General features: G+C 34.4%; 4 protein-coding genes across 12 annotated transcripts in view; 2 read left to right on the top strand and 2 right to left on the bottom strand.

Moving 5' to 3' along the window:
- Window positions 1-6,068: 6,068 nt before the first annotated feature.
- On the bottom strand, window positions 6,069-8,480 carry LOC113232556 (protein asteroid). The gene has a single exon (XM_026467329.1). It carries the CDS (start codon window positions 8,370-8,372, stop codon window positions 6,198-6,200), a length of 2,175 nt encoding a protein of 724 aa, XP_026323114.1. The 5' UTR covers window positions 8,373-8,480; the 3' UTR covers window positions 6,069-6,197.
- A 275-nt stretch (window positions 8,481-8,755) lies between these two features.
- LOC113234439 (la protein homolog) lies at window positions 8,756-17,003 on the top strand. Its single transcript, XM_026469752.1, has 7 exons — window positions 8,756-8,932; window positions 9,015-9,128; window positions 11,464-11,630; window positions 13,672-13,932; window positions 14,266-14,415; window positions 14,812-14,923; window positions 15,632-17,003. The coding sequence occupies exons 2-7, from the start codon at window positions 9,020-9,022 to the stop codon at window positions 15,964-15,966; spliced, it is 1,134 nt and encodes a 377-aa protein (XP_026325537.1). The 5' UTR covers window positions 8,756-8,932; window positions 9,015-9,019; the 3' UTR covers window positions 15,967-17,003.
- A 3,097-nt stretch (window positions 17,004-20,100) lies between these two features.
- On the top strand, window positions 20,101-21,534 carry LOC113236468 (protein saal1). The gene has a single exon (XM_026472554.1). It carries the CDS (start codon window positions 20,248-20,250, stop codon window positions 21,532-21,534), a length of 1,287 nt encoding a protein of 428 aa, XP_026328339.1. The 5' UTR covers window positions 20,101-20,247.
- A 1,211-nt stretch (window positions 21,535-22,745) lies between these two features.
- LOC113235559 (TBC1 domain family member 24) overlaps window positions 22,746-26,706 on the bottom strand; it is a 191,146-nt gene continuing 187,185 nt past the window's right edge. For all 9 annotated transcript variants that reach the window (XM_026471309.1, XM_026471293.1, XM_026471300.1 and 6 more), the window contains one exon: window positions 22,746-26,528. In XM_026471309.1, coding sequence (XP_026327094.1) covers window positions 26,387-26,528 — 142 coding nt within the window. In that variant the 3' untranslated portion in view covers window positions 22,746-26,386. The remainder of the gene's footprint in view (window positions 26,529-26,706) is intronic.

Raw genomic sequence — 26,706 nt, 5'->3', positions numbered from 1 at the left:
TCGCACGTTACGTTCATTACAATATCGTTACAAAAATTCGCTTCCATTCCGTTCCGCCGCAACATAAATTGAGCCTAAAACAACTGTTTATTTCACCAACATATAAAAGTTATTTCATGCAGATTCAATAAAGATCTGTACATTATTTCTTTAATATCCTCCACGTCCTGCACGCAAACAACTGGGAGCAGATTGCACAAGACAGTGCGCGCTGACGCCAACTTGTGTCGGGGGTCAAGGTTCACTTCAGGTTGCTGAGCTAACGGAGTAAATAATTTTTTTGTTTTTTTTAACAGATAAAATAGAATCCACATCCGCTTCCGCTGATGTGCAAAAAACATACATCAGTGACAACCCTGATTAGTTAGGTAGATTAGATCCTATGATGCCAGGTTTACCTACACCTAATTTTGTCTAACTTTTAATTAAAGTTACCTGCTTTTAATTATAGTAAATTAAATATTAAACAAGCTTTTTGAGCAGCGGCCAAACAGGCAACTGTTATAAATGTCTTAGCGCATGCAAAAATGAACACAAGCTGTTTGAACATAAGGTAGAATTTACAAACATTTCGATAACCGCAGTAAGCGAAAAGATCACATTATAAATTTTAACGTATTTGCATGCGTTTGACCAGACTTGTTCTAAACTTGTTGACATGTTCTAAAACGCCTTTATATGCTTTTACGTCTTACACAACTTGTTATAATAAAAAAACATCTCAAGAGAGCTAGTTTGAAAAAGCTTCTGGGTCGTATCACGAGGAATGCGTCCATTTATTTATGGGTGAGTGATGCTGGGGCTTTGAGTGCCCTGATAGTTGTTAAAGAAGTAATTTATAAATATGTTGCAACAATCGCAAGTGAAATAACTGTATTTATCTGATTATTGATCTCAAGTACCGAATTTAGTGTGTATTTCGATTATATTATACGTTAAAGCTAATAAGGCCTTTTAACCCTACTATAGTAAATTACCTACTGCCTACTGGCGTTTTCAATGTTTCATTTTGATTTTGTTTATGGTAACAGATGCCATTTTAAGTTTATATGTTGTTCCCATTGACTTACAATTATATGGACGTCGGGTCCGCGCTAAAAAGTGTCCGCACTTGTAAGGCGCTAAAATCGTATACAGAGCGCCAAACTCCGCTTTAGTCTTCATTTGTTCGACTGACAGCGCGATATTGCGATGACATTACAATTTAAATTTCGAATAGGTTGACTTGGGACATTTTTTTCGTGGTTTTTGTATTAGACCCGTCGTCCATTTATTTGTAAGTCAATGGTTGTTCCAATAAATCTATAAGAATGATTTTTAGAAAAATATTTTGATTTACTATGATACTGGCAGGGCACGCCATGGCCACGTCGCCAGCTACGCAGCCAAAAATGGATATTGAAATGTATGGCGGCTACCTCACTTAGCTACCGATTGGCGACGTCGCCAATTTGGAAGCGTAGCCACTACCGACGCTCCTTGTGTGGAATTCGGCGACTCTGGCGCGCTGGCGACGGCGACGCGACGTAGCCAACAAAATGTACGCGTGTAAACCGCGCTTCCCTTACTTCAGTCGCCAGATAGTCGCCCCGTAGTGAATGCACGTTCGTTCAGCTACGTGTCTTGGCTACTTTTTGGCTTCTTTGTTTAGCGACTGTCGGTTGCCATAGGTAGCCAAGTATTCAGTGATGGCGACGTTCGCCATGGCGCGGCGTCCCGGTGAGGCAGCATTCTTATTTCAAATCTCCTTTAGCTAGGCCTTATTACCTGCCGTTACCTTATTTCATACATGCTAGTATTTTTTATTTACTTATTTATTCAAACACACAAGAAACAACCTAAACTTAGGTTACGTTGACGTACCCTTTTTCCGACAAAAAAGAATCATTCACAATCGGTTCACAAATCCGGAATTATCGCATAACATATACATTAAAAAAATAGTCGAATTGAGAACTTCCTTCTTTTTTAGAGTCGGTTAAAAAACACCAACATTACAATATGTCCTTTTCAAGGAGTAAAATGACATTTTGCAGGGTTACCAGGTTTCATAAAATTTTAAATAGTGTTGTTGTCGACAGTTTTATCGATAGATTGTGGAAAGAAGGTAAAATTTTGCTAAAAATTTCTGAATTGTGAATTTTAGACTTTCTACCGATTACTAATTGCATATTGCCTTCTTCATTCTTATTTTGACAGTTGGCCGAAAAAGAACAGGGTAATTTCATTATTTATATTAAATTAAAATGAGAAATTTTAAAATTAATCTCCTCCTTGTATTTTTATTAGACATAGTTCTAAATACAGTGTATGTATATAGGAACTTGCGAGAATTGATGATTAGAATGAGCCTGTGCCCAGTGCCCAGCTGCTGGACGAATAATGGACCGATGATGATTTAAATGAAACAAGGTCGGCTATTGCATATACGTGGCCAACATTCAGTCGATACGAGATAATCGATATCGATAGCAATCACTAGCTGCTTGCAAGCGGATAACACTTTTACGCAATGAAATGTCATTTAATGTTACTCCATCTTTTAAAAAAGGCAGAGTATATAAGAATGCAAATGGTTTATATGTTCGAATGATGTGTCCGAGAAAGTTTTATTACTAATATTTCTTTCAAAAACATTTTAAAGAGTTTATGTGAACGGACAGAAAGACCATTTTACATTTTTTTCTAAGCCAAAATAAATATCGACGTTTTATACATTTGAAAGCTGCCAGACCTACTTTACCATGCTTACAAATGTATAATAAACATTGCCCTACTTTGGTAAAATCCCGGCACCCACAGACGGGGCGGGACGGCAAAGGATTTTTAGGAGACGTACAAATCGCCATCCCCGGAGAACAAAAAGGTAACTGCCATGATCACAGTTTTAGTGTTATATCATATTTAAGATCTTTAGGTACCAATACATATGTATTTTGAATTTTTTTCGTGATTTTTAAGCAGTTACTTACGGAATAACAAAATAATACAATATCATTCAAATTTTCTACTCATGCCCAAGTGCACAAGAATAAGGTTATTATGTTTCTTAATATGATAAATGACAATAGAATTATGTTCTCGTAAAAATAATTACACAAAATAACGATACACGCAGTTATCATATTTTATTCCCGTTTCAAACTGTTCGTATAATAAAGCAAAAGTTGATTATCATATCATGGTTTCATTGTAACAGCAAAATAAAAGACCTTTCCAAAAAAATATCTTACTATGTTTACGAGAATAAGATATACGTAATTATTATCTTCGCCACTTGTACTATTGCAACCCGTAGAATAAAATAATAAGTCGACGGTGCAATACTTGTTTTCGGCTCAGACACAACGAGAATAAAATTATAATCCACAATATAAATTCAACATGATGATTGATTTTGACTAATTATTTATTATTGATATATCTCTATTTTGGCTTAACTAACGGCTGTTTCATTTATAATATAAAAATGCACAAAAAATATTCTTTGCTTACAGCTAACTACGTTCAGTATTTAAGAACTTATCAATGAAAACATGTTTTTTGTTTTTCCTGAAATATTACTTTGTTGCGATTATCATTTTGTTCTCCGGGGATGGCGAATATGCCTTGAGATTGACATTACCTGTCTCTCTCACACACTCTGAATAAGGCGTAAGGTTCAAAGCACAGGGTTGTCACATTATCAACTCATGAGATAAATAAATGTAGGCCATACAAATATTTCTCCCGACCACGGAATCGAACCCGGGACCTCTGCATGGCAGATCAGCATGGTAGCCGTTCGGCCACGGAGGCAGTTAATAACTATGGCATTGCCATAGGCACCTACTTGCCTTATTATAGGTACTACATGGTAAAAATAACTTGTCTTGTATTTGAGGAAACACCTTACGTTACTTTGCTGACATTTTATTCAATCTCCAAGGTCAAAGACCTTTGAGCTCTTCTGTATGCCAATTACGCGCGAAAACTGGTCTTGAATTTCTAAGAACGAGTTTCTTTGCCGACACGAAGAACGACACACGCGTACCACGTTTTAGTTTTACTATTACTATCATACTAACATGTTGATACCTCTTTTTCATTTGTCGGTCGTAGTTTTAAATTGTTTTACGCTATGGTACGATCAAAATTATGTAAAAATACCGTTACCTAAGGAGGCAGAACCGTTCAAACATCTTCCCTTCAATTTTCGGTATATGTTCTTCACAATCTGGTGTTTGGTGAGTAGATATTTGTTTTTATTTTGTTTCAGTATATAAGTGTAGTAAATAAGCTTTTTTAAGTCTAGCTCGTTCAAAAGGAGAAAGTATGATGAGGGTAGATAAATAAAATAGCAGTTTTTCAGTTACCTCGAAGGAGATATTGAAATGTTTAGAATTTATAAATTACGTAGGTAAAAAATTGATATAAAAATGTTTGTAATTCAAAATATATAAAACACTATAAATAAGGACTCTATTTTACAATATAAATTTGGATATGCAAATAGTAGAGTCGTTTTTATTGCTAAAAAGTTTTACATTAGGCTATTCTTAACTCGTACTGATAAAACAACATGGGGCCCACAAACGAAAAATCGTTGCCATCAGACGGACACACACACACACAAACACACACATTACAGTTTATCGTATCTTCATTCCGTTCCGCGATAGAGACAGAAAACTATTTACCAGTTTAATTTCCGCCTTGAGAAAAGGAGGAAAATATGAAAAAAAAAACAGACGTCGTGTATCGAACACACGACTGCGATTAAGGCACAGTTGATCCGGTTCCGATTTGTCTATTAAATTTTTGATACTGTTCCGTTCGACCAATGATATTATACTTGTTTAATTATTTATGCTCACTGTTTTAAAAAATCGTCACACACGTCAGACGAGAGAGCACCGTTTGATTGACACCGACTGATCGTAGCGATTTTTCGTAGTGTTTGTGGGCTTCATAAGTTTCAATTTACCTTGCCCCGGAACGCAATGGGACCAAATTTTTGTAACGAAATTGTACATAGCATAATAAACTTTATGTCAATTAGGTATAAACTAAATACGATGTGGTAGCTGCGGGAATTCCCGAGACTACAAGAATTCTCGGGAACACACGCGGCCTGTTTTATAGCTTATATTTAATTTGTACGTACGTTACACAATTAACATAAAACGTAAAGTTCTTTAAACTGTGCTTACAAAAATTTGCTTCCATTCCGTTCCGCGGCAAACAGGAGGTAAAGACTATTAAAAAAAATAATACCACTACCTTGAATATTATCAAGTATATTCAAGGCAGTGGCACCGTTTTTTTGGTGTAACGGGCTGGTGTCCGCAACTCGACGTCAAGGCGCCTATTTTGCGTGTGAATATATTATTACCTTGTATACTGTCAATACTTATGCCAATACTTACAAGTTGATCGGTCTGTGTCAACACTCGTGTCTTTTTTAATTTTATCTGTTTTTCCAGGTGGTACAGACAACATACTTTGCTCTCGCATTCTTGAACGATTTCATCGGCTCCAACGAAGTATATCCGAAGAAAACATCAAAAATTCGAGTTTTAAAAGACATCTTCTTCGGCGTGGCTTTTCCTTTTGCGTTTTATATCGCAATAGTTTTCTGGACAATTTATACATTGTATAAAGATCTAATTTTTCCAGATAATATAGAAGAGATATTTCCGTTATGGATGAATCATGTCATGCACACGTTAATTGTCCCCTTTGTGATAATAGAGTTGTTTATAACGCCTAAAACATATCATTCGAGATTGTTAGGTATCGCAATAGGTTTTTTCATAGGAGTGGCCTATTTAGCTGTATTAACAGTAGCGTTTATTTTGGCCGGGTCCATGGTATACCCATTTATTCATGCTATGAACTGGAAGTTAATGTTTGGTTTTGTCTTGATAAGTTACCTTGGGGTATTAGTTCTTTATATTTCAAGTGCGGAATTGAATGATCTAATTCATGGCAGTGGTATCCCTGAGATTGAGACTAAGAAGGTAAAAAGAAAACTTAACTAGGTACTAAGACTACATAATTAAGTGTTTATATTGTATTTTTGTATATTCTATTCTGACATTTATGTTGGACACTATTAATACGAAATTCGTTAATTAATTTGACGAAATTTATTACACCTAGATATTGTAGAGATAATTATATTATCAAAGGGTTACATTTTGAATGCACCATGATCAAATTACTACTTCAGACTCAAATCCCCTTACAATAAAATTTATTTCATTCTTAACATTTTGTTTCCTTCTTTTATGTTTTTTCCCAATTGTTTTTGTTGTTATCAAGTCCATTTTTTGAGCACATCTGTTGTAAATAAAACATAAACTTCTATAAAACATTAGAACAGTGTTGGCACCATTTAAGTACTGATGTACAAAATTTTCAGGGTCTGATTGGTTTTCCAATTTCAAAGCTATATTGTAAACAAATGTCCCATTATAAGATTTTGAATATCTAGTACATGTAAATGGTTCAGCGCACAATTTGTTTAAGCTATTGAAATGCATTAAACAATATTGGAATTGTGCAAAGGAATGCATCCTTTTTACATCATAAGTTTTTGGCTTTTTCCGGATACTATCATCAATTTCAAAATGCTTTAAAAGTACACTGGCAGCAACTAAACAGTCTTCATACTGTACTTTATTTTTGTTCAAAGAAAGTTCCATTTCTTTGTTGTCTAACTTTGTGTTAGGTCTTTTTCTTAATTCCTCAAGTTTCTTGCTGTATTTATTATTAAAATTATAATGACCACGGAATGTGCCAGTCTTTTCATCAATAACTTCAAGCATAATGTAGCAAATAAACAGACTGTGTATATGATTTAGTGGTACACTGCAATTTTTTACCCACCAAAGTAAAGAAATCATAAAAATTTTGAAATTTGGTGGTAACAATTCAATTTCTGAGAAATCCAAAGACTGCATCTTGAGTTTTACAAATTCATTGAAATATAAGAACAATTCATCATAGCATAATTCGGTAAAAGATTTTTCTAAAGGCCTTGGTATGGAATATTCAGTTCCTACCTGTAACCTTGTATAATTCTTATCATTAGAATTTTTTTGCCTGCAAACAATTGTAAAACTCTCATGAGCAAAGTCTGTGAGTATGTCAAATGCAAATCTTACCAATGGAAGTGCACATAGACAAGCATCATCATCTGAGTAATCTTCAGCTTGCGGAGAACAGAAGTATAGATGATGAGTATATAAATTTATGTAACATTGTGGTATACGTTTTTGTCTTATATAATCGGCAAACCAATTTGGCATTCCAAGACGTTCATTATCTTCTGCTTCAACATCACTATTATCTTCAGACACATTATCTTCTTTATTTGAACTATCTGAACTAGACTCTTCTCCATCAAAAGCCTCAAGTATTTCTAACTCTGGTTGGTTTACTCTTTCCTCAATCTTAACATCAAAATATTTTAATGATTCACACTCGGTAGTATTGTACGCAGCCACACTTTTTTTTATAATGGCAAATACCTTGTGTTTCTTATTTTTCTTCAACCTCCCCAATATTTTAGCAATTGCCGAGTCTAAAGTTTCTGTTTGCAACCATTTTAATAAACCGTGAATGCATCTTTGTTGCTCATTTTGATTTTTTTTACTCTTAGGCAATTTAAGTTGTGAAAAGAACTTGTTGAAAACGCGCTTCTCAACAAAATCATTACCAAGCAAAGTTGCTAACAGTGGCATCATTTCCTTGTTTAAACCACCAAAATGATCTGTTAAATTTTCGATTTTAAAGATTTTGCATTCTAAAGCATATACTTTGTTATCATTTTCTACCAAAGTTTGCGGTTTGGCTTCTAGAGTATTAAATGGTATGTACAGAACATTGTAAATGAAAAAGTCGGAATCATAGCTTAGTACTGGGCAATTAAGGTGTCGCGCCAATGCAGCAATTTCATCGTCGGCCTCGAATTCACATACTGTGTACGGAACATCAATTTCTGCCAAAACTTCAATAAAAACGTCTCTAAGAAGCAAAGGAAATATCTGCAAGCTACCTTGTGTAACAGGATCAAGTCTGGACGCGCCATATATCTTTGAGCTGAGTCTACTATAGGCAGTACGAAGTTTTCTTGTTTCGTAACTACCATCGAAAAGAACGTATGGCAAGACATTGCACTTACGCAGGTTTTTGAAGAAATTCTTCACATGCATAGCGTATTTATCATAATCGCCTCCAAATGCAGAGAAACAGTTGAGGGAGCTATACAACTGTGCACATAGACTGTGGCCGTCGATGACAAGCTGAGTATTATGAAGATAGAACTGCTCCAGTATGGCGTCTCGATTATAATTTATATACGTGGTTAGTCCTCGTACCCCCATTGTTATATCGTCGACAAGTATATACTAATGTACTATATAAGAGCCTTATTCCATTTACGAGTTAAAATTATGAAAAATGCAAAGATCTAGCTACAATAAATAGCGAGCGGTTTTATTGACAACCACAATATCGTTTAGAAAAGTGAACGAATATATTTTCATTGAAAAAATAAGGAAACAAATTAAATAGACGCAATGAACTTCATCATACATTTTTCACTGCTTATTTCTTAAGGAGATAATATTACACACATATGTAATATAATTACAGGATTTTTGTCATTTTTTCTATCATTTTGTTAAGTGTGATTGAATTTTTTTGTGAGAATTGAGAATGTTCGAAATGATTTCAGAACGAAAACATTTGACAATCCTTCCTTCCCCCTAGCCCCGCGCAGCATACCCCCCCCATAACTACCATTTTTGACGCCGGTGCTGGTGGTAGCAAAAACACGTGTTTTTAACGAAAAACATTGTGGTTTACCACTAAATAGCAATCGTAGTGCTATATAGTTGTAATTAAACGTTATTCGTTGCTTAATCGTCGTTGGAAACTATTGGTAAGTGTAATTATCATCAAGTTGCGCCATCTTAAATCCTTTTGTGGTCATCTGAAGTAATTTAATTATTTTGATGTTTTAGTGAAAATGACTGAACAAGAAGTCGCCGGTGAGAACGGAAAGGAGCGGGAGAATAATGCTGAAGATGAAACGGAACTGGAAAGTGCAATTATCCAGCAGGTGGAATATTACTTTGGTTAGTCCAGTTGTGTATCGAATTAGCATGTATACTTTGGTTAGAAGTTCCTACTCGTGTCACGTATATATGGAACATGCTGCCTCATTGGTGTGCTCTAAATAGTAATATTGACTAAATTTCATCTCTGTGCTAAAATAATTTTATCCAGACTAGACACCAGCTCCACTTCAGAACAGCTGACGTCGAGTCGGGCGTTCAAATTTTTTTTAGAGATAGATATAGTGAAAAGTAACGCCCCTACCAATTTTCAGTTTTAGGAAATTAAAGGTTTTCGAAAAAATAATTTTTGGAAATTGTGAATAATTGAAGCAAAAAACGCATTTGACAACTATCTAATGCAAAATTTGTGTGAAAAATGCACGCCGACACAAATTAATGCTTGCGTTTCGATAATACACTATCATGATGTCACATGTTGCAAAGTTTTGAAAATATTTGTGTGGCCAGGACTGGTAGCTGTAAAGGTACTAACTGGGTGATAAATCTGTCATAGATTTCTCATAGATGGCGCTACGACTAAAAAGTTGTTGAAAGACCAAGTACAAAGACACGACGCAAGCACATAGAAAGATTTGTGAGGTCCGTTGGTTCGTTCCGTGGCTTAGTTGGTATAGCGTCCGGCACGGTATGCAAGAAGACGTTGGTTCGAATCCGAATGGATCGAAGGAATTTTTTCTGAGTGTTCGATCCGTGTATTAATAATTATAACAAACTAGTGGAGTAATTTCACAAAAAATTATTGAATATCAATTCAATAAAAATTTAATTAATATTTGTGTTGTTTTTATGTACACTATTATTATAGGTATACCATTGATTGATTGAGGTATACCATTAAATTTTAAAAAAACTATTAACATTATTTGACATGAACAGGTTTTTTAAAATAGAATTAATAACAATTTAGTATTTTAAAGAATAAAATGTGATGTCACTTTGGATTCCATACATCCATACTGGCTTCAGTGTTGTTTTGTAGATGAGCAGTTCATTGTCTATTGACAGCTTGCTGTTTCGTCCGACCAGCCAGTACAGATTTTTGTATCGCAGGCTGAGTTCCTCTCGTTTATCCTTTATGTGCTGTTTCCATGTTAGTCTCTGATCAAGATGTAACTCCAAATAATTCACACAGTCACTTTGTGGTAGTTCTGCATTCTCAAGTTGAACTGCCGGACAGTAGAAAACCATTTTGACATAGTTCATTTTATGGTCGAATGTGAGTTGTCCATAAAAATTAATAATATTGTCAAAATTTTCGTATAGCTTTTCATTTTCGTGAAGCTTTTAATTATATCTTATTCTTCCTAAAATCTGTACTGATTTAGGTGTGAAATAATTTCTTTAATATATTTCTCGTGCTGGAGCTTACCACAACCTCTTAAAACAATATTACTTTAACCTTACATTGATTTTTCATACCATAACGTGCTTAAAGTAAGCTTATTGTAATGTTAAAACTATGATGTTATATTGGCAGCTTTGTCACTATTCATTCACTCAGTTCGTACTATGACGCGACTTTAACATTAAAGTAATATTACTCTTATGTCAAGGTTAGCAATCATTAAATAGATACACGGATGCAATGGAAACAATATTATTTTCTTTATTTATTATTAAAAGTTAAGTCGAACTTATTTATTTACATAATAGCACATAGGAAATAATTTCTCATTAAATAACAATACGCGATGTTTATTTCATAAAATTATGACAGCGCCAACTATATGCTCCTTGGCGAAACTAACAGTTGACACTAGACTACAGTTCCGAAATCACAACGTGTACAATCAAGACTCAACTTGTTTTATTTATTTTTGTTCATGAAAATGCAATATAATTATTGACAACAATTTAATTTTAATAGATTTTATTATTACATACTTTTCTTTTTTTAACAGTCAAAATTCTCTGAATGTAAATAACATTAAGTACTTAAACATTATACTACGATAACACGATTCGGAACATCAAAAAGAAAATAGATGGCATTATATAGTTCACATAGCGTTATCTCTTTACTATTTTTAGTAAGGAATAGACAATATTGGGAATCATTCATTTTTTCAATTACTTTTGCAATAATATATTACTTGGTTGACAGGTTCGTCATGGTACGGATATGAGTAATATTATAATAAGCTTACTTTAAGCTTACATTGAAATAAGATTGTTTTTGGGAAGGTTATGGTAGGCCCCCTGATCTGTTAACATTGTAGTCCATATTTGCTGTGCATAAACACTGTATTTTTCTAATTCTCTCTCTAACTACACTAGTTTTTTGGCTGAAATGCTGGTAAAAGAATACTGTAATCTCTTTATTTTTCCATAGGTGATATGAACCTTGCCCGTGACAAGTTTCTTCGTGAGCAAATAAAGCTTGATGATGGGTGGGTTCCGTTGGATGTGCTTGCCCGTTTTAATCGGCTAGCCAAACTGAGCAAAGACGCAAAAGTCATTGCTAATGCATTGAGCAAGTCTACGTCTGGAATAATCGAGGTATAATTATAAATTCAAAAATTTTATAAAAATATTATTTTATTTATTTATGTCCACATTATGTTTAACATGTATATGTCTCATATCGAGGTTTTCGCGATTGTTACACATAGGAAATGAAACTAAAAAAGCCATTGAAATTAAAAAACATCCTAATTTCAACAGGGAAGATGGTTTCTCTGTGCCACCAGTTTGGGATCCAGTATTTCCTCTGATGAAAAATCCCAAACAGACATAAGACTGCAGTACTAATTAATATGTTTTAATTTATTTTAATTTCCATTATTAATTGATAAAAAATGTTTTGCATTAATATTAGGCACAACTGGTTGATGACTACCACCTCAGTCAACCGTGACCATGGGACCTGTAAAGGGCCCGAAATATCGGTTTGTTTGAAAAAACAAATATACGCAATTTAAACCCGGAAAACTAGTTTAATTTCCTATGTAAATGTCTCTTCACAATACACAAATTGAGCGGATAAAACACAGTATAGCATTGTGACATATGTTTGCAAATATTGGTGACTGAAGTTACAATTATTTGTACCTTAACACGGATTGTATTTTTTTATGATATCAAGTGATGGTACGAACAAGTCGTGCACCTGGTGATAAGCAACGCGCCTGTCCATAGCAGTTGCAGTGCCACTCATAGCTTCATTCAATATTATCGCAAAAATCTGAAGGCCACTAGTACTGCACCCGTCATCGAAAACATATAAGTTAACAAGTCCTATGTGCCTGTAATTTCACCAACACTTACCCTTAAAAAACCAAACGCAATAATGCTCGCATTACTGCTTGGCGGCAGTAGTATGTAAGGTGGCAAAGGTAGCAACACTTTCCTGGACGAACTCTTACACAGGGAACTCTACTGTTACTAAATAGAGTATAGAAGTTGACAATAACAAAATAGTATGTTTCACTGTGCCTGGCCAAATACTAGGCTTACAGACATAATGAATATAATGAAATAGGCTTATAGGTATGTTGTCTATGCACTAAATAATAAGAAAAATAATCAAGAAAACCAAAATAGATGTAAAAATTGTATACAATTTAGTTGTTTTACCTGGATATATTGAATAATTTTGAAGCTAATACAAATACTGTTTTTCTCTAAAATACCATTATAAGGCGTTGTTTGGTCCATATTTTTATTTGTTTTTATAGTTTTCTAAAATATCTAGTTGCCATATGATATGCACAAACAGCCGCCTTTTGTTTATTTACATGTATATCTACTAGCTTATTATTTAAGTTAATATGTGCCTGGCTTAAATGACCAACAAGAATAATACCAACATTTTATCTCGCCAATCTAAGTAATACTGTATCCTTCCTAATTCACTGTTCAAATTCTTAGGTCTCGATTGTAGCACACAGAATTTTTCTAGCACACAGATTTTGTCTATCTAAATTCACTACGAAATTATTTGATTATATAGTAACCATTCAAGTATATCGGGAAGGGTAGTGCTTTAGTTAAATTTAATTAGTATTCATTATAATTTTGACTACCATAAAGGAATCGTCACCAAAGAGGACAATCTCGTTTAACGTGGACTAACAAATCGTTAATAATATATAGTATGAATAACGGCAGCCCTAAAATACTACCCTGCGGTACTCCACAAATTCATCATACTTGATTTTAATACTTTATCCATGTTTGCGTCTGTATAGATAGTATGTTTTTACTGTTGGCGTTTTTCAAGATAAGACTATTAGGTCGTGAGCGAGTCCTATCAAACAGTACTCTTATATTTTGTTGCATATTAACTTATGTGACACGAAATCGAAAGCCGTCGTCATATCCACCAAATTAGTTAAAACTGCATCTCTGTTCATTGAAATGAGATATTGTGATTTAGAGCTTCAGGTCTCCACCCTATCATTCAATGTGGAAAATGTCTAACCTACTGGGTAACTTCATAAATGTATGTGCACATTGTTAAGACATAAAACAAATATGGAGTAGTAAAACTGGGGTTCACAATTATCTACGTACATTTAATCATGCTTTTTTTATACAGTTATCAGAAGATAACCAGAAGATTCGCAGAAGTCCTGAAATGCCAGTTCCGGAAATGAATGAGGAACGTCGCAAAGAACTCCAAGGACGTACAGTATACACTAAAGGCCTTCCAAAAGATTCGAAACTCGATGAATTGTTAAAATTCTTTAAACAGCATGGAGACGTGGAGAATATCGTCATGAGAAAATATCTTGATAGATCAAAGAAGCAACGAATCTTCAAGGGATCAGTTTTTGTCACTTTCAAGAACAAAGAACAGGTCAGGAATGTCTTTTTTGTTTGGTGCTGTATTATTTTAAATTTACAATGTATGATAATTTATATTGTACACACTCATAGGCCCGCACTAGGGAAACCTGTGTCGCGAGTGCCATAGACACACATGGTCAAGCACAAATTACACCCAAATTTACGAGAGAAATGTAGGCCATACAAATCTTTCTACCCCTCCGGAAATCGAACCCGGGACCTCTGCATGTCAGACCGGGGTAACCATTCGGCCACCGTAGTTGGTGACAGTATCACATCTATGGCAGTATGTTCAACACATACATATGCAAAATAATGTATCTAATTTGCTTTATTATTCTAGGCAGTGAAATTCTTAGAAAACAAGGACCTTAAATATGGAGAGACAGACTTGTTGATCCTCTCACAAGAGGCCTATTTCCAGAAGAAGCAGGAAGAATATTCTGAGAAGAAAGAGAAACGAGATAAGAAACATAAACAGAAAGAGGCAGCTGTAAGTAATGAAAGTTTAATTTCTTTCAAAATGTCTTTATTTCATAAAAACCAAATTACGCTTGAAATCAAGTTTTAAATTTTATTGCTCATTCAAAAGGCTGCAGGTCATTCTGAAAAGAATATACAAGATATTAGGAGTTGTTCATTGATAATGTCAAGATAGAAGAGCTACAATATTGAGTATAGCTTTTTCTATGTTTCATGCTTTAGAGTGCATGAATTTCTCTAGAAGGAAGTACAGACTGTCATCATTACAATATGTTTGTACTGCAGTTGGGATGATTATGTCTAGTCTTTTATGTTGTGTCGATAGTCTCTCTTTCCTGTATTTTCATGAATTCTTCGATTGGATTTGTTAAATATTATTTATTTTATGTTAATTCTAATTTTCCAGTTTGAAAAAGAGAAAGAAGAGTTGAAACTGCCCAAAGGAACTGTACTGTATTTCAGTGAAGCAGCAGATACCACAAAGAGAGAGAACATTAAGGAGGCATTGGTTGCTCTCGGTAAGTTAGATACAGTCATATTGAGCTTACAACTAAGTATTTTTCATGCATGACATTTTGAGCACAGAAGATTATTTACTGTATTGACCTTTAGTAGCAGTAGAGCTGAGGTCCTTGTGAAAGAGTTAGTCCAGGGTAGTACTGCCACCTTACCTATTTCTGCCGCAAGCAGTAATTTTAGATTACTGTGTTCCAGTTCTGAAGGGTAAGGGTGCTGGTGAAATTGGTGGTGCACATGGGACTTGTCAACTTACGTCTCAGATCTTTACAAGCTCTGAGTGGCACTGTAACTGTTATGGACAGGCGTGTAGCTAACCATCAGGCGCACGCACGTGCGCACGCGCGCATTTCTTTGTGTTTGTGAGAAATCTATGAAGGTTTTTCTCCAAACAACATACAGACACAAGATCCTGTCAGACTGAACAAATTTTTCTGTATTCTCTCTTCGTATTAATGATTATATTATAACGAACTAGTCGAGAATTTCTTAAAAATAAATAAATGTCATAGCAAAATGCAATAGTAAATATTTAATATTCATAACAATACAAGTAAATTAATAAAAAATCTCATAAATTTTCAATTGATTGTGTAATCATGAACATATCGTTTGTGGCTTCTGCAATATTATGTGTGCTTGGATCAAATTTGAAAAATCCACTAACTGTTTTAAGTTCAGACTTTTTACGACATATGTTTTTATTACAGAAGTTGATGTCGCATATATAGACTTCAAAGTCGGTGACACGAAAGGCTGGGTACGTCTCGCCAAAGAGAATGCAGCTAAAGAATTCGCTGAAAAGTTTCCAGATGGCAAAGTCAAAATTGGTGATGCTGATGTTGTGTTCAAGCTCCTAGAAGATGATGAAGAGACAGAATACTTAAAAAGAACCGTTGAAGATATGGTTAAGAAACGACACAATCAAAAGAACTTCAGTAAGCAATTTAAACACAAGGGAGGTTACAAAGGCAAACAAAGCAGAAAAAGGAAACAAGACCAGCATGGTGATGAACCGTCGAGGAAGGTTAAAGCCGATTGTTAGTTACACGCAATTCCTATTTCTGTTGCTATTATTTTAAGGCTGGATTACCGTTTTTTCGTTATATATAGATAATTCGACATTGTATGGATAGAAAGTTTCACTACATTGATGACTTGTAATTGTGTGTGCTGTGGTACAAATGGCACTCTATAGTCATGTAAGCAAACTCAATTTTAGAATTGAGAGCCTCTGCCTGCCCTGTGTATTTTTTAAAATAAAATGTTTTAAAACTGTCTGACAGAATAAAAATAAATAAAATTCGAATGTTTGAACATTTGATGACGGATTTTGTTTTTGTAATCCATATTAGATGATTGTCTACGCGATATCTAAAGGTTTTTTTCACGTGTTTCTGATAGCAGACATCATTTTAACAATAATTTCATAATTTTTATTAATTACTTACTGTACTGTAGTTTAATATTTTAACTTATGAACTTATTCATACACTGCAGGCAGTAAGTCACTGCCACAAGTCTGGTGAATTAATCTGTGTCTAGTGTAATACTACATAATCCTGAACGAAGAACTACAAAACCACTTAAGGGCCCATTCGTTACCGAACATGTCAGCCGACAGTCTGATTGCAGGCGACACGTCATCCGGTATTTAGTTTTGAATGTTGGGCGTGTTAACGGATTTTTTCCTCCCTTCGCGACATGAAAGTTGCCAATTTATGAAGTGCGTTACTACCAATAAATGTACGGCACCATAAAATGTTATATTTCGTAATATTAAGACTAAACCTCAAGTTGGAAAGACGTTTCTTTGAGTGGAATAATATTTACGCCACGTTAAAAACGATGTTTTGAGGCACTTTAAGCAATGTAAATTATTTTCAAATACACAGCACAGTTTTTACATACGAGATTGTGACCTGGTTTTGAATTTACTTCTGAACCTAGATGCTATTTTGTGTAGCAAACTTCTCAGTATTTAGTACATACATACATTTAGTTTAATAAGTATAAAAACTAAAATATGTCTAAAGTGTTCCTTTCTCCATGCTGTTAAACACTCGATTTAATAAAATTGAACTTAATGACTGTCTTTTATTCATGGTAGTAAAATAATACTATTTATATTAGTTATATATCGGGCTACACGGTGTAGAAAACTAAACTTAAGCTCAATTTGCAACAAAATAGAAGTGGATTTTTATAACGGAATTGTACATGACGTAACCACAGTTCCTATGTGCTTTACACTGTGACGTAACGAAGCGTATGTTAATTATGTAAAGTACAAATTATTTTAAAATTATGCGACTAAAACCAACTAATTCACGATTTTCGTGACCGTCAGGATGGCTGGTCGTCTGTGGCATCTGGCACTAAGTGTATATTCAAGAAATGCTACCTTTGATATATTCTGAAAAATTTAAAAAAATAATTGACCAGCCGTTCTGATATCAGGATGGCTGATCGCCACTTTGTTCAGCATGAAGCTAGCGGGTTTTCCAGAAGTATGTATTACCAATAATTGCTACTTTCACGAATTAAAGGTATACGCTTCTTATCTGCATTAGTTAAAAAATGTAAGCGATTGAAAATTTTACGAAGTGCCTGATTAAATTAGAAAAGCAAAAGTTTTTAGTGCTCTATTGCCATAATATAAAGGGCAGGCGTTGGCACTTCTTCGTATCGATATTTATTAGCAATGATATTATTTATGCTTACTGTTTATTATTAGTGTATGCATGTCGTGTTGGGCTCCTGGCTTAAACGAGATGAATGATACTTTACGAGACGCATGGAGTACAGTCGCGTACGACGATTGATCAGAATAATTGAATAATAAATGAATGAGTTATTTGAATAAACGATGACTATTGTTGTTTATAGCGCTAGTCATATTCAATTATAAATTGGTAAGATTAACTCTGTAGATAAGGTACAGCAAAATATTTATTTATTATTATTACACTCTATCAATTCAAAATTATTTTAATCACCACGAATACGATACCTTGAGTGATTTCACAACGAATATTTGGAACTATAGCCTTCCAAAGGTACACATTTTTCATTATGTGTATGATTTACCTGCATATGAAAATAATTGAAACTCTAATCGATATCTTCTAAACAAAGAAGCGACTAATTAATTAGGCTAGTTCGTCGATGGATCGTCAATGTAGTATAGTTGGTATTGCCACTATTACAAACTATTTGAACCTTGTTGCGGGATTGAAAGAATTTTTTATCGCTATAAAGTTACTTATTGACCTGGCAATATAATAGTAAAGCAAAGACTTGAAATGTATGCACATGTTACGTTCGTCCGATCGTTATGTGATTAATCGTTTTAGTGGCAATTTTAACCATTTATGGATCAATCAACTTCAAACAATCGTGCATATTTTTTTTTGAAGAATCGTAGCTCAGATTACAAAACAATAAATCTGAGAATCGTAGTATCAAATTATTATGGATTATACATGAAAAAGCCTAGAGAAAATAAAAATAATAGAGAAAACGACGTCAAAACAATTCTTTTTTAAAACTTGTGTATTCTAAGTTTTGTTAACGCAGTAGACAAGGGGCAGGGAAAACATTAAAATTCAATGAAAGACAGGGAAAACATAAAAAAAATCTGTTTTGGATTTAAAAGAATTAGTGGCTTAATTTGCTACGCTCTAGGTCATAAAATAAAAGGTTGAAAGGGGATTCGCTCTGGGCCTTTTGGAGGGAAAAGTGTCGTTTTTATTTTGACTTTAAATTATTTTGTGAAATCTAGTTTAAAGTGGAATATGATAGTGCTGTTGTGCCTTAATCGTAGATTAAAACGCGAAATTATACGAATCTCGAACTAAAATACCCGTATCGGCCTGTTCTAAGCAATCCCGAGTCAATCCAATCCAACATAATTAAACGAAGACATGGCTCAAAGGACTTGTATCCAAGCAGGGAAGAAAATGGCGCGCTTTTGAAGTTACAGGTTCAGTTTTTACAAAGATTATTTTAATTTTAAGTATACTATGAAGAAAATACGAAGACAGAAATGGTGATGAAGAAAGAACGTTAGAAGAAAGTCATTTTAGTCGTAGATTATTTATGTAATATAACGTGACCAGTAGATGTCATAAACATAATGAACAAAAAAAAATCTTCGTAATTATTTCCAGTATAAATTTATACTATCACGTAACTAGAATTGTTATTCTATATTTTTATTCCAGCGGTAACAGTAAATCATCGTTACAGTTTTAAAACGGCGTAACTACCGACTGATTCACGACTTTTTTAGTACAATCTGATCTAAGCTAGATGCTGTGATGGAGGAATGGTGCCACTGGAATATTATAAAAATATTACCACGAAAATCTCAATTATTTCAGAACTCTGCTAGGGTAGGTTATGAATTATAATAAATCTGTCGTCAAAGTACAGTCAATTCGGGTAACTTTGAACATTTTTTGCGTTTTTCTAATAATTTCAAATTTAATTATGTTTCTTAACAATTACTTTATTAACTAAATAGTGTTCTTTTAAGCCCTTTTTTCGTTCTTATAGAAGGAATTTAGTAATTATTCAACAAAACTGTTCTACATTTGCTCCAAAAGTCACATTCAAAGTTGCCTTGAATTTTTGGTAACTTTGAATAAGATTAGCCTTCTAATGGAAACCGTATGGAAACCGTATATTTTCTAGATATTTTACAGTTTGTGTAGGATTATACGACATATTCATGTTTTTTAGATGTGAATTTGTCCAAATATTCCTGACAGTGCGTTCAAAAACGACATTTGACTTGGAATTGCCATAATAAAACGAGACGAACTAATTTAGTTGAAATGAAATAGGTACAATTTAACATTACTTTATTTTTCATAACTTTCGTTTAACAATTTTGTTCCGATTTACACAGTTTCAATACTAAAAATAAAAGATTGCTATACATAAAATAAATTTTTAAATCTTTTACGCAACTACGTTCAAAGTTACACCACGATTCAAAGTTACCCGAATTGACTGTAGTCTCTACAAATATTGTATTTAATGTCAATGTCAAAAGAGTGGCTTGCTTCTTTACTTTATACCAAAGCTTTTATACTTGCTTTGTTTTAGTTTGTGCTTTGTTTGGTGTTCTGTTCAGCTGAAGGACTCATATCGTTCTTGTTTTTAAATTGTTTTTTACTTGACAATGGCGAAATCCTCGTTTATTTCGATGGAGTCATAGTATTCAAAAGAAGAAGAATTAAGTATATTTTTTACTAAAACGTACAGTCTTCTCTATAACACTTTAAGACGAAGTAAACGGTTTTAAGACCAATACAAAATGAAACCAGAAGAACTGGAGTCAAAACCAGAGGATCCCGTAAACCCAGCACCTATTGCAGGCGACGTTATTGGAGACACAGCGTACAGTGAGCGTTTCGTTCTCAAAATATTGCTAAAATTTGCTAACTTAGACACTTTAAAGGATGAAATTCAGGAAAAATCCTTCGAAGACGATCTCTGCACTCTTTGGGACATGACGGCCGAGAGAGATGTAGTTTTATTCCTTCAAAAACATGACGTTTTAAACTTATTCAATTTCGCGCTACCTGTGATTGAGTCCGCGCGGTTTATTGAAATAATTGCAGGTATTATTGGTAATATGTGCTGCCAAAAAGAAGTTGTTGCAGCTCTTTTAAAAATGGAACCATTTATTACCTTACTCTTGGAGTATATGAAGTCTGATGATAGTTTGATATTGGTTCAAGTTTTACGGTTCGTAAGTTCGTGTTTATTCGTCGCTGAAGAGGAAGATATACAATTTTGGATGAACAAATTCGAAAATTGTGGCTATTCATCAACTCTGTATTTCATTTTGAAGAATTCGTCGCACAAGGATCTACTTGTCACTGCTTTAGAGAATTTTAACACATTGACATCATATTGCAATAAAGGTATTACTAGAACAGATTATTTCAATCAGTTTGTTACACCAGAAGCTATAGAATCTTTAACTACAGCTTTTAAAGAGATAATGATAATCCAAGAAGATATTTGTGAGACAGATGAGATAGAAAGAGTTTTAGTAATAAGTCTACAGATAACTTTAAATTTAGTTGGATTTGATAGATCGCCTGAAATATATAGCAACAACAAAGATGATGTTTTAACAATTATAAATAAAATCTTGAATTATTTTGAAAATAAGTTTGTTAATAATAAGGAAGTAGATTCAGATCTAGTTGATATTATTGAATCCACAAATGCAATAGTTACAAGATTACAGTTGAGTGAAATTTCTGATTTGGACCAGTTTTTTGTACAAAGTTTCAATATTTGGAAAGCGCTTAGTTTACTTGATAAATCCCCTCAAAATGGTGGTGGTTTTGAAGATGACAACAGAGAAGAATTAAAAGAATTCTCCACACAAATAAAACCTTCATTGAGTACACTAATTAGCCTTTACTTAGCAAAATGTTCTGAAAGTAATTTGTTAAAGGGTCTCGATGAAATAAACCAACATTATGAGGAAATTCTGTGTTCTATTCAGGACAAGGAGATACGAAGTATTGTGACCAAGAGAGCAGCAAACTATAGGACTAGATTAAAAGAAAATGTAGATTCTTGATCAATAAATGATTCTGTGAATTAAAAGTTTGATTTAATTTTACTTATACAACCTACTTCCTACCTTACAAATAGACTTATGTTCAATGCTTACTCTCAGTTTTATAAACCATTTACATCAATTAACTTTATAGAACAGGCATGACATCAGGCCTGTGGTCATGGTCAGTGCAACCTGGCCTAAATGTCGGGTCAATAGTTAGGTGTAGAAATAATACATACTGTTTCATCGCATTTGTCTTCGTTTTATATAGCAAGTATAATGCAAAGCGAAAATTTAAACCATTTGCATCACTTTCAAGTAGCTAATGGGCACAACGATCAGCATTGGGCTGTAGATAGAATTCCAAAGTATGAATCCTAATATTTTTCTAAATTGGTTCACATTGAATATTGTTGCCTAGTACTGTTAGCGAGTTTCTCTTTAATTATATTAGAAAAATTAAAATACTAGTAATTTTTATAACAAAAAGGCAAGTGTGGTATTAATAAAGTAGGGTGCCTATAGCGAAATAATGGCTGGATAAGCCGAATACCGGATAATTGCATGATAACTGGATCATCTGTTATTATTATTAGCAGCAGTAGACTTCCTTGTGAGAGTTCGTCCAGAGAAGTACTGCCACCTCAACTATTTCTGCCGCCCAGCAGTAGGTATTGTGTGCATTACTGCGTTCGGATTTCGAAGTTTAAGATTGCTGGTGAAATTACAGGCATATGGAACTTGTCAATTTATATCCGAGGGTGAAAGGCGCAGTGTGTGCTCTTCAGATCCTTGCGAGTTAAAGCAATGGCACTGTAACTGTTATAGGTAGGCGTGTCGCTTACCACCAGGAGCACAACTTGTTCGTCCCGTCGTCGCTTGATATGAAACAATCCATAATTTATAGACGGGTCCGAGCCAGACGCTGTAGAACCAGAAAATATATGATCCCTCCCTTGTCAATATCAAGATCAAGTACACATAAAGGTACGAAAACTTCTCATAGCACCACTCCCCACGTTCAACGCTAGTCTGTCTCGAAAATGTCGCAAGAGTTACGCACTCGTAACTGCCGCTCTAAGGTCCATATAAGAAGCACCTTTTCAATTTAGATATGACCGGTTCAGTACGAGAAATAAATAAAGCTGAGGTAGTATCGACTCTACGTGTTAGAGATCAATAGTCTTTACTAACTTGTCGAAACAGAGATAAAGAAAACGACAATTGTATACGGGATTATATATTTTGTAGACATTATAAAGCAACATTTACATTACCATAAACGAGTTTTACACCGTCGCCTAAGCGACGGACTAAAACTATTCGAATGTAACAGTACATCGTAACAAAACAAAGCTTTCGCAATCACGCCACGACGCTAAGCCGCCACACATTGTCATTTTACATGATATGCTCCTCACATAAAAAAAAACGTACACCACAAATACTGAAAAGGACAATGGAGATTAATAACTGTATAGTTTACATTTATATGTACTTAAAAACTAACTAACACGAGCCTACGCGCCCCTTGAGCGGGGCAAAATCGCACAAAAATTTAAATATCAATTCGTAAATATTTAGATAATAATTATATCGTTAGAGATAATAAAAAACAGGATAAAGACTAGACTTTACACTGATCAACGACAATTGGCTAACAGCAACATATCGCGAGACGCCCGTCTGCGACCGGCGGTCATTTTATACGGGCTGAATATAAACCTGCAACTTTGACGGTACGCGTATTTGCAAAGTTGCAAAGAACACAATATATCGAAAACACAGTCAATGTATACAACTTTATGATAGCCAGAAAAGGCACAGTTGGCAATACAAGTCTAATCCTTCTATCTACCTACGACACGAACATTGCGGACAGAGTCGTGATGCCAGCTGTACGAAATTAAAAGGAAAAAATATAGCTCCCTTGAAAACTTAACACATGCAACCGGTAGCAGGGGGGCGCTTATAACATACATAAACCGTTACTTGTTACCTACTCAATAAATTATATAAATAATCTGAATTTTAAAACAAGTCTTAGGCGTTGATAAACATATCATATGTAGTACCACGACAAATCCCAGTTTCGCTACGTTTTGAGGAGTCTGCCTGCCCACTTTAGGTATATTCCACAAATCCCCAGTGGTGGGTATGGTGAGATTTATTTCCACAAATCCCCACAAGCGTAGTACTGGGGATTAGTGGAAAATTATCATTAATCTTGTACGTTCCAGATTTTTAATATTACCGACCAAACTTAGGATGGATTTTCAGCGGCAAAGACCCATCAACATAACAACGCATAAATTTTATTCTCAAACACCATAAAGTCGAATTTTGAATTGAAAACCCGTTAGTAACGAATGTAAAATAGTGTTGCCATGTTCATTGTATAATTACTGATGTTTGGTTCATTCTACATCAGGCCAATGACACAGAAAAATTTGTTAAGTAACATGATTAGGGACGATGACCCAATGAAATGAGCCATTGACATCGATCTCCGAGACAACACTATTTTTATTTTATCAAAAACTGGCAACATAATAAAAGGCAGTTGAGTTCGGCGAATTAAAAATCGAACTACACTTCCACTTTTTAAATAAAATAAAAAGGCTTCACGACACTGTTTCAATTTCAATGTTATATAAGTGGGCAGACATTCGACCAGAAAAAATTATATACAAAAAAACATAGCATTTACAAGCCGCGACCGATATGAACGCAGGGAACCCCTTTGTACTGACAGGGATATGTTTCTTGTGACATTGTACGACAATTGCATTGGAAAACCAGCCTTATAAACATATAGTGGCGTGTATTTTTAGGTCATTATATATTACGACGATTATAAAAAGTAGAGATCAGAGAGACGAAAGATTTGATTGTACTATTATTTAAAGCTAAAAACGCATACAGAGTCTGATGTTGCTGACGTTACCGTTATTTCGCTGTTAAGTCTACATATCCTCATTATGCTGATATTCCCCATATAATTCTCCAGGTTTGACGCAGATGACGTCGTCAACACCACGCGTTTGTTGAGCTCAACGCCTTTTGCGGTAACTTGTAAGCGCATCCTTTGTAGCGGAGACAAATTTTTGTATTTATGTATTTCTTTGAAAAAAATTAGGCAAGAAATACGAAAACGTGTCTCGTCTTTCTTCTTCTCCCATTAGATTTCTAAATAACGACAACCGCGACCTTCTAAACTTAAGGCGGACATATTTTTATAACACCACTACATGACTATAACACTTTATAAAACTATCCGACATCATTACAACTATTATTCCACTCGAATTATATAAGTCAAAGTAAAATCAAATTAAAAATAATACACGACAATTGTGTAATAGTTTTAGAAATTTTTCAAACCAATGATGAAATTCTTATAATGGTCCAATTTTGGCACATAACCTCCGATATATGTAAAAAATAATACTATAAAAACAAAGCTGAATAACAGTGACTTGTAACTGTCATTATTGCCCCTGATATACGTATTTGATAGATGCATTGTGGTAATGTAAAGTTGCATTTACAAAATTATCAAAATTATATAGAGAGAAGAAAAAGTTTCTTTTTTAACAAAAACGTATTTTTCTAGCAAATATTGGAATTATTTTGTCATACTATCTTCTAGTTAATTTCTAGTCGTAGAGACAAAAATATCATCCAAAATGAGCAAATATCAACTATAAAAGGACCCTGTATTATATGAATACATTCGGGTGTTATTCACTAATTTTATTTAACGAATATATCTATCAGATACGTATAACAGGATTATTCGTCTACAAATAATTTCTTTGGTACATTTTTGTGAGCAACGACATGTGGTTATGGACTGAGTATAACGTAGTCTTAGGGTCAATCCCCACTATTCAGCATACATCAGCATCGAGTATGTAGGGCTTTGACCTTTCCGATGCGATACCAAATACAGATCTTTGGACCTAAACATACATGTAAAATATGATCTCGTAATCATACTGAACCCAAAGAAAATCATCAAAATCATCTAAAAATCGGGAGTATAATTATGTGGCATAACAATTCTATCCATATAAAACTGCATAACAGTTCTGCTTAAAATTGTTAAGCGGTTTTATAATTACGTTAAATTGTCAATCTGTATAAGACCCCTAAAAATCATTCTGTAGTTTTATTGTAGCCGAGTGTGTGGTACCCAGTCACTGGAATGTTCACATCGACACCAACAAAACTGGGAAATGTACATTCCCATCGCACGGCTAGGCCCACAGATATATTGCTTTTACATAAGCGTATTTAAATCCAACTAGAGTAGGTAAGAAACGTCCATTTTGTACTTACACTCGGACATTCAAAACACTAGTAAATATTTCGAAACAACCTACTTCGTTGTCTTAAAGGACAGCTGTGTTACGATAGGATAGCTAAGGGGCACATATAGAACAGCGAGTCGAATAAATATAGATACACATCTACACAGTCTGATCGTAACGGCAAGGGGTGATCAATAATATCGCACATTGGTGACTTCTAATTTTTAACTGACACACGATCGATAACATTGAAATATAGTCACCGGCAAATAGCAGTAACACTAACAGCTGAATTTTATTGAATATTTTTGGAAAACATGTTGTGATGCTTTAGATATTTTCGGATTGGAAAGTTCAAAAACATGGGTGTGTAATCTATTGATGACCTCGAGCGGCATCTGTCAACGCTTCGGGGCGTTACGCCGTGAAGCTGCGGTCACAACAAATATCACGCTCGGGGATATGACACCTTCGCAAAAACACGTTATATCGAGATTATTTCACTTCGAATTATTGGACACTCGTAGAGTAAGGACTTGGTCACGGCGTGGCATTTACGCGCCTGCAAAGCCGTACACCTCGAGAACGCGGATCTCGAAGTCCCCGCTGGGGCAGAGAGGCGGGTTGTTGAATGTGGAGCAGCGGTCCGTTTTGCCGAACCTTATGTTTTCGTCCATCCATATCGCTTGGCCATCTCTGAAAATGAAAAACAAAATTCATAAAAACCAATACAAATACTAATATTTAGTTGACATGCATATTCATATGTATAATCAATCACTCATGTGGTGTTATTATTCATTCAATTTCAAATTTGCAATACATGCCTCAATGAGACCAGTATCAAAAGTGGACCTTGGAAGAAGTCGTCATG

This window comes from Hyposmocoma kahamanoa, unplaced genomic scaffold (genome assembly GCF_003589595.1).
Source record: "Hyposmocoma kahamanoa isolate Upper Pololo Valley unplaced genomic scaffold, ASM358959v1 102, whole genome shotgun sequence".
NCBI classification, from domain to species: Eukaryota; Metazoa; Arthropoda; class Insecta; order Lepidoptera; family Cosmopterigidae; genus Hyposmocoma; species Hyposmocoma kahamanoa.
Note: the sequence above shows the minus strand (reverse complement) of the source record. Positions and strands in the feature narration are given on the sequence as shown.

Excerpts from the sequence above, each read along its gene's own strand:
- LOC113234439 (XM_026469752.1), top strand. The coding sequence starts at position 9,020 with ATGACTGAACAAGAAGTCGCCGGTGAGAACGGAAAGGAGCGGGAGAAT. Across the intron at positions 11,631-13,671 it reads CTACGTCTGGAATAATCGAG|TTATCAGAAGATAACCAGAA; the intron begins GTATAATTATAA and ends TTTTTTATACAG. Across the intron at positions 14,924-15,631 it reads GGAGGCATTGGTTGCTCTCG|AAGTTGATGTCGCATATATA; the intron begins GTAAGTTAGATA and ends TTTTTATTACAG.
- LOC113232556 (XM_026467329.1), bottom strand. The coding sequence starts at position 8,372 with ATGGGGGTACGAGGACTAACCACGTATATAAATTATAATCGAGACGCC.
- LOC113236468 (XM_026472554.1), top strand. The coding sequence starts at position 20,248 with ATGAAACCAGAAGAACTGGAGTCAAAACCAGAGGATCCCGTAAACCCA.